The sequence below is a fragment of the Setaria italica genome, chromosome II (genome assembly GCF_000263155.2).
Source record: "Setaria italica strain Yugu1 chromosome II, Setaria_italica_v2.0, whole genome shotgun sequence".
NCBI classification, from domain to species: Eukaryota; Viridiplantae; Streptophyta; class Magnoliopsida; order Poales; family Poaceae; genus Setaria; species Setaria italica.
The window spans coordinates 8,670,130-8,678,764 of NC_028451.1; the positions used below are offsets into that span (position 1 = coordinate 8,670,130).

Genomic DNA, 8,635 nt, shown 5'->3' on the forward strand with positions numbered 1-8,635 from the left:
CATGGATCCAAATTTCTGCTCGGGATACATGGTAAAGAAGGTCCGGCGTAAAACAAAAGCTCCAAGAACCGTACTGTACATACTTCCATGCAAGATGCTGGATGCATTAGCATGGCATAACTTGGTGGTGAAGAAAATAATTCTAGCAAGCAAATCTCACACGCCTAAGGAAATAAAGACAAAAGGCATCTGTCATGACTCACCACTCTTGTCACGAAAAAGAAGATGATGAACATGCATTCAGTACGACAGTAACAACATCAGAGTACAACTGTGCAGGCTGCCACACAGGCTACAGTACAACAGTTATAAACGTGAGTCTTTCTTCCTCTGTAAGCAACCCAGAAGCATAGTTGTCTGCGGCTATAAAAGGAGTTTACCCGTTCTAGTTTCACCTCTCTCTTCATTCACAATTATTACCCTCCATCCCTCCACAAACTAGAATGGATCTTTCCCCAAAGTTTTTCGCCTTGCTCGTCGTTATCGTCCTCCTTCTCGGTTCCAATGGTACGTCTATTGCTTGATTAGTACACACATGTATCATTGAGCCTAAAAGATTTTAGGACTTCGGGTTTTGGAATAATCCTGCACATAGCATGCTTGAATCCTTGTATCCATGTAGTCATTGGAGATAGCTCCCACGCATGTTGTTAACTGGATTTATTTGTGTATGCAGAGATGCAGGGCCCAGTGCGTGTGGCAGTGGCGAGGCAGTGCCAGTCGCAGAGCCACCGGTACAAGGGCCCATGTGTGCATGACACAAACTGCGCAAGCGTTTGTCAGACCGAAGGTTTCACTCGTGGCAAGTGTGTAGGCTTTCGTGGCCGCTGCTTCTGTCTTAAGGCTTGCTAGCTGCCTGGGCCTGGCGACCTGCATACATGTGCTCAATAGATCGAAATAAAAGATGTATGCATCGGCTAATGGCATGAGCATATGAATAAAATAAACATCCGGATAATAAGTTTTGAATTTGAGACAATATATCTACTTGCAAATGGTGTTTTTTGAATTCTTGCATATACATTTTTTGAAATGAATCAGGCAGGAGTATTATTGCATATAATGTTGTGAGGAAAAATGACGTACCTAACTAGCTGCTAGAGCGCTTGGACGTTCTTGGATGGTGCTTCCACTGCAACCCGATACCTCACGATAACGGTTGGTGGATCATTCTCAGTAGCACAACAAATCCTCTCCGTGCTTTCTTAGGGGGTGTTTGGATCTTTAGGATCTCCTAAAATTTATGTCACATCGAATATTCGGAGGCTAATTAGGAGGACTAAATATGAGCTAATTATAAAACTAATTACACAGATGGAGGCTAATTCACAAGACGAATCTATTAAGCCTAATTAATCCATCATTAGCACATGTTTACTGTAGCATCACATTATCAAATCATGAACTAATTAGGCTTAATAGATTCGTCTCATGAATTAGTCTCCATCTGTGCAATTAGTTTTGTAATTAGTCTATATTTAATACTCCTAATTAGTATCTAAACATTCGATGTGACAGAAATTTTAGGAGGGACTAAAGAACCAAACACCCCCTTACTTCCATATTAATCATGATGCCCAGCATAAACAACGAGTAACAGGCACTGTCCCCCTTCCCGATCTCGTTTGAGCTCTTGTCGTCACAAGTGCCATCTTGTCTCCGCTAGCTCGTTTGTTTTAACTAATGGATTACTAAAAAGTCACAAATAAAAATTAGAAAGTTACACAGCACAAACGCTTGGGACTACTAGAGGGGTCACAGTAGTCTTTTGTGGGGGTTAGGCCGTTCATACAATGCCCCTCCCCCCCCCCCCCCCCCCCCCACCCCAAAAAAAAAAAAAAAAAAAAAAAAGATATCCGCACATGCATATAGGATGCCACTAGGCCGAATCAGCAGCAAAATACACATCAAACAAAAAGGGCCCAAAACGCCGAAAGAAGACACAACAGGCATGACCCCGGAGCCCACGTTTGTTGGCAAGAAATGACCCATTCACCATCACGGTTTCTTTCAGAGGAGGAGCCAGGGAGATGGGGTTTTGCTTCCACTGGCCCAATTAGCCCACCAAACCGCGATCTCCTATCCCAATGTACCACCTCCGTTTCCAGTTAGTTATGAACTTAGGAAAACTTAAAAACAAACTACAATTTAAAATGAAAGGAATATATAAAAAGTAGTATCAGTCATCTGATCTCTCTAGCTACAAGGCTTGACGTACTTGACTACAAGTTAGTAAGGACTTTGGCGCGAAATAATCATACATGAAATTTAGATTTGCATGTGATGTTATCGGTAGGTATATAGTATAGGCCTTGCCAACGCAGTCTATTTTTTGTTCAGACCTGTTTCAGTTTGGTCATACAATTTATTACCTAGGCCTTGCCATTTATTTTTTTTTCAGACCTGTATGTTTCAGGTTCGTCGTACAATTTATTGCCTACAGGTCCAGTCAAGCTCCGTTCAATTTTTTAATCTGACCAATAGACAGGCTGCGGGTTTCCACGTTTGACCAATCAAACTGATCCGCAAACATGAAGTCTGGTGACTCCCCAAAATCCCAACTTTAACACTACGCAAAAAGAAGATTTCCTATCACATCAAACTTGCGGTACATGCATGGAGTACTAAATGTAGATGAAATCAAAAACTAATTGCACAGTTTTATTGTACTTTGCGAGACGAATCTTTTGTACCTAATTAGTCAATGTTTGGACAATAATTCACAAATACAAACAAAATACTACAGTTGCGTATTTATGGCAAAATGCAAACTTTGCCACTCCTAATTTGAAAACTAAACAAGACCTGGATTGCGGATTCGGTTTTGTTAACGCTGAGAGATGATCTTTAATTTGTTTTCCGAATGCTAGCTTTCATTTGAGGCTGGAGCGCTTCACTGAAGATGGTATCCCCTACGCTCTCAATAGAAGAACATCAGGTCTGAATTCGCAAGAGGTTCAAAACAGGACCAATTCTGGAATAAGGCCCTACGTATCACTTTCAACAAGTTTTTTATATTTTCATTTGAATACGAATTACACGCAATGGCGCACATACTTTATCATTATATTTTTCCAACACGATATCGGGACTTTTTGGGACCTCGATGGACATGAAGCCTCAAAAATCATCATCGAATATTGTTCTCGTGATGACTTCTCCTACATTGGATAAATAGCAAGGCGGATGAACTGATGATGAGCTGGATGGTATGGATCGCAGATTCCTGGTGCATGCATCACCTACCGAGCGAAGAAGATGCTTCGAGATCTGGATCATCATCTCGTGACGGATGACGTGCGTGTCAACATGAGCCAGCACATGGTTCTTATCTTATTATCCCTTTGAGCAAAGAGAGGATAGGAGGTCCACGTAATGGGAAGGCTGTGCTCGGAGGACTGTTAGGTTACACTCGTCACGGTAGATCCCTTATCACCAACATTAAGTTATTTGCTGTGCTTGGATCAATAGGGTGAAATCTAAGTTATTTTTGGATCGACGTACAAAAAATGTTTTCCAAGAAAAATTCAAATGTCCAATATATAAACATTTCGAATTCCGAGTACGTGGACGTGTGTAAATTGATAAGGAAAGGGTATCAAAGTGTTCAACTGATCGATTGAGCGAGCGTGGACAAATTCGCAGCGAAAAAAGGAAATGCTAAGGGCTCATCTGTAAGGACCTTTACCAGCTCTATCGTTGCCTGCTTTGCACGAACCAAAACACCGTAGCATGAAACCATTTGACAAATCAAGATAAAAATAAACTAAGTTGAAACTGGATCTTTTATCTTCATCAACTTCAACTTTATCGTTGAAGCGGTTTTAATCAAACCATTTCAGATGATTTCTAAATTGATAGATCGGAGATGAACACGCTACTGCGATAAATGAGGTGGAATGGGAAAGGAGGACCGGAGAACATGAAGACATGTGAAATGTGTGATTGGAGAAGGCCCATACGCCAAACAAAGAGTTCGTCCCCGGGGCGGCGGGTATTCTACAGCCCAATCCGAAACGTATTTTCTTCCTCCGGCTGCAAAACGTGCAAGAGCAAGCAAGCCACCCCCTCGCAGAGCACATGGCCGACCCTCTTTTCCGTGCACCACGTCCACGGATCCCGTGGTGCTCTGGACTCCGTAGATGGATCAGAGGCAGCCGCCGACCACGGCAGTGAGGCCCACCGCCCACGGTGAACCAGGCCCACGTGGGGTTCACGCGCCGCGGCCCCGTCGGTGACCCGCCGCATCCGACCCGGCTCCCGACCGGCCTCCCAATCAGCAGCGGACAGGTGGCGCACCAGTCCCACTTGGCAGTGGCTCGGAGTGGAACGAAGCGGAGTCGCCGTCGGCTAGCCGTGCGCTCCGTCCCTCTCGGCCTCACCCGCCTCCTTATTTAGACGAGCGGCGGGCGGGCCAGCGAGCCAGAGGAGACGAGACGCCATCGCGACAAGTCGACCAGCGAATCTTGGCGTCGTCATCCCCTTTCTCTCTCGCTCAAAAGTTGCCGGAGCCCCCTCTCTCCGTCTCCCCACCGCCATGGAGGAGGCGCAGGGTACGTCTCGCTCTCATCTCGTTCCCTCCCCGATCTTGATGGTATGCTACCGTAATTCAGGCGCTGCGTGGCCGTGGATGTGATTTCCGATTCCGCCCCCGCCCTGCCTAGGTCGAATTCAGGTTCCGTTCTTGATTCTGTTTCATTTCGAGCAGCAAATTCTGGTCCCATGCAATGAGGGCCTTGGCATCTGATCTTTCCGAATCAGGTGTATCCAGGTCCAGTTACGGGACGTAAATTGCCACCAGTCCTGGTTTAATGCCGATTAGAGTACAATTTCAGTACTTCAGCCGTTATATACTTATATCCTGATGAATCATCATATTACATCACTCATGAAAATGCAGGATGCGTTGCCGCTAGTAGGCTCAAGCCGATGCTCCATACTTCCTGGAGCATGCACCTCTGTTCTTTGGGTCCCAGTTAATTATGCTTTTCTGAGGAGAAAGGGGTCCCGATTAGGTAGTTCCCCCCAGTTTTCCGTCAGAGCGCGCATCATTTACCGTATAAGCTTACTGTTAAATGGTTGGTGGATACACGCGCATGTGCCCGCCATCGATGTTGTGTTCTTCTGTACCTTCGAGATGCAGATCCATGTGTCAGGCATATTCCTATGCTTTTGCTCCGTGGCTTCCTCTGCGTGTGCCTTTGGAACCTCCATCAGTCTGCCTATTGCTCCGTTGGAAAATACACCAGCAGAGGATGCAATGCATGACATCTTGGGAAATTGTTTTCTTTCTCTAAACTAGAATATGTAGACAGGCCTTAGCAGTTGGAACCATGCTGTCAATCTTGTCTGTCATGCCTGCTCCTTTCAAAGACGTACTGCCACCAATGCAAATGCCAAGTACATATATATGTATCAAGTGGGAAAAAAAATAGTACCTGAAAAAAACTTGATGCTTCCCTCCATATGTAGGATTGTTTACTGAACTCACAGGCAGTTACGGCATTCTGGAATCTGACAGAAGAGTTATTGGATTTACAAGTGGCAAGTTATAGACTGTAACCCCTTTTCTTGCCAGCCTGCCTACCTGATTTCTTTGAGGTTAGCTAGGAAAGAAAATTTTTAGGACAACGAAGGATCTATGCTCAGTTTTTTTTTCTTTGTGGAATCAGTTCTATTATTATTGTTAGCTGAAAGGTCCATACTGCTTATGATTAATCATGATCTAAATGTTCTTTCCGTTTTTTTTTTTTACTCTAGTTGTTCAGTCAAAGGATGGAACCATCTCGGTTGCTTCTGCATTTGCTGGTCATCAGCAAGGTGAGACCATACAACAGTGATTTAACATCTTTTACTTCTAGGTCTCATGTAGGTGCACAGCTTACTGACAGAAGATTAAGCTCTTATGTTATATTTGAGCTATAATCTAAATGGTCACAACGTTCAGTGTTTTGTTAATTTGCAACATGTAAGGACTGCAACAAAAATCGTAAACATGTGTTCTCACAACTTCTGCAGCCATACAAGACAGGGACCACAAATTCTTGACAAAAGCAGTGGAAGAAGCCTACCGGGGAGTCGAATGTGGTGATGGAGGTCCGTTCGGTGCAGTTGTCGTCTGTAACGATGAAGTAGTAGTTAGCTGCCACAACATGGTTCTGAAGCACACTGATCCAACTGCACATGCTGAAGTAACTGCAATAAGAGAGGTAAATGCTTCAGGCCACTCTCAGAAGTTACCCTCCACCACATCTTTCTTGTGATCTCTAGTAGCTCATTCCATTCTTTGATATCTGCTTCACATAATCATTTATGTTCATATTTCAGGCTTGTAAAAAGCTAGGAAAAATTGAGCTGTCTGACTGCGAAATTTATGCATCCTGTGAGCCATGCCCAATGTGCTTTGGTGCAGTTCATCTCTCCCGGATCAAGGTTCATACTAGCTATTTTGATTGCTTAGCGTGGCGGACATAGGCAAATAGCTTATACTGTGGTCTAACATTCCCATTCGTTCTGCAACGCAGAGGTTGGTTTATGGCGCCAAGGCGGAGGCTGCCATTGCCATTGGATTCGATGACTTCATTGCAGATGCTCTGAGAGGCACTGGGTTCTACCAGAAGGCGAACTTGGAGATCAAGAAGGCTGACGGCAACGGAGCGCTGATCGCTGAGGAGGTCTTTGAGAAGACTAAGGAGAAGTTCCAGATGTACTGATGCCTAACAGAAGACAGATTTCAGATTTGTACAATGCTCACTCAGAAGGAATACTACAATGCTCAAATTTCCATTGCTTCGGAATACTATCCGTCCAAATGTTTTACGTTCCGAGGATACCCCAATTTCTTGTAAACTTACAAGGCAGTTCATTGCTGCCGCTTAATGTGCAGTTAATGGAATTCAGTTTCTGTCCTTCTCATGGTGCCTTACATACTTCCTTAGCAGGTTCTGAATTTGAGCTTGAACTAGCATAGAGTTGTCATGGTGCCATTGCATATTTGAGAATGAAATATACCACTTTGGCCTCATTGATGAACTTTTGTTCAGCGGAAAGTTGTGACTGAACCCGGACTTCAGAAAGTTCTTTAGACATAGGAGCATGTATATACCAAGATATGTTTTAAGACAAAAGTGTGTGTTTCGTGTGATCTTTATCATTGTTAAGGTTCACACACAACCACTTTCTTACTCAACTATTTTTGTATCAATATACTTTGTGCATGTATAGTTTTTTATACAGAATAGGGAGGCGTATGCTTGCTACTGCACCACGAAGCGCCACTGCACGAGACAGCGATCCCAAACTTGTCTCCATCAGGAGGTCTTCACAGCGCCGAGCGCCCTGCCCCCTCGTCTCCTTCTCCCCCACCGAAGTGTCGCTGGGAACTTGAGCTTTTCGATCTCTCTGCTGCTGCCAGTGCCATCCATGGAGGCTCCCCAGGGTACGTCATGTACGTTTTCTCTCGCTCTCTTCCATTCATATGGTGATGAACAAATGGGGACAGGATCTGTCGTAGTTTAGCTTTCGATTACCAATTTGCGCTTGTGAGCTCGACCCCGGGTCCGGGAGAGTAAAACTATGTTCTTGATCCGATCCGTTGGGGAATTAGGAGGTTCTTTTAGGATCGATAGAGGTCAAGACTTGAGCTCTGTCCTAGTGTTCTTCCGAGTTGGACCTGGACGAACTGCAGCTTAATAGAACTTGGAACAGATGTTCAGACTAGTCCTGACTGTTGGAATATGATCTCTGATTAATCACAAAGTATTAATTAAATTTAATCCGAGATTAATTAGAGATAAATCATGGGATAATGACCATCTAAAATATCTCGGTTTGTTGCTATAGTCGGCTGCAACCCTAACTTCTTGGAGAAGGTATGACCCTACCCATAAATATTAGAGGGACTCCTAATCGCGATTAACGAGTTAACGACGTGATTAGCCACCCAAACCGGATCTGTTCTTCCACAAGAACAGATCGTACCCACGTTCAGGCCACGGATCATCAGATTAAGTAGTTCTTAATCTGGTGATCAAATCTTCACTGCTACTTCTACATCAGCATCTACATCAACTTCAGAGGCAAATCATGGAGGTTCAAGGCCCTGGTTAGTCTAATCTAAATATTCCGCATTAATTATGATTAGTGATCATGTTTAGGTTAAGATTACCATAGAAAACTTCAACATTGTCATATTGGTGTCCCCATACAAACAGCAAGTTTTTCAGAATCTACGACACATCATGCTTTTGATCAGTACCTATTTTTTTGACTGACAGAAACCATGGAGGAAGTTAATAGAATGTTTTGATATTGGAGATCTGCTTTTTTTGTGATAACAGTAATAGCAGTATTTGTGTAGCAGAATTCTGGAGATTTTCTTGTTCAGGCCTGAGTTTCTTGCAATCGGTTTTTGGTCACCAGTAGTTGTGTTTCATGTTCCAATTTAACAGAATAATTTGATCGCCAGTAGTCCACTGTAGGAAAATGCAGGTGCTTATGCGCCTATCAGGTTCTGAAATTCAATGTATCAGAAGCTACATGAGGTTTAGAGTATATATAAAAATAGTGCATTATAGGATTGAGTGAATTTCAAAGCCACTTATGTAGTTAAATGATCCACAAAGAAATTGAGGAA

General features: G+C 43.6%; 1 protein-coding gene across 1 annotated transcript; it reads left to right on the top strand.

The window, feature by feature from the left end:
- Positions 1-4,397: 4,397 nt before the first annotated feature.
- Positions 4,398-7,024, top strand: LOC101761948 (guanine deaminase). Its single transcript, XM_004955829.3, has 5 exons — positions 4,398-4,553; positions 5,761-5,820; positions 6,019-6,209; positions 6,328-6,432; positions 6,525-7,024. The coding sequence occupies exons 1-5, from the start codon at positions 4,538-4,540 to the stop codon at positions 6,711-6,713; spliced, it is 561 nt and encodes a 186-aa protein (XP_004955886.1). The 5' UTR covers positions 4,398-4,537; the 3' UTR covers positions 6,714-7,024.
- The last annotated feature ends 1,611 nt before the right edge of the window (positions 7,025-8,635 follow it).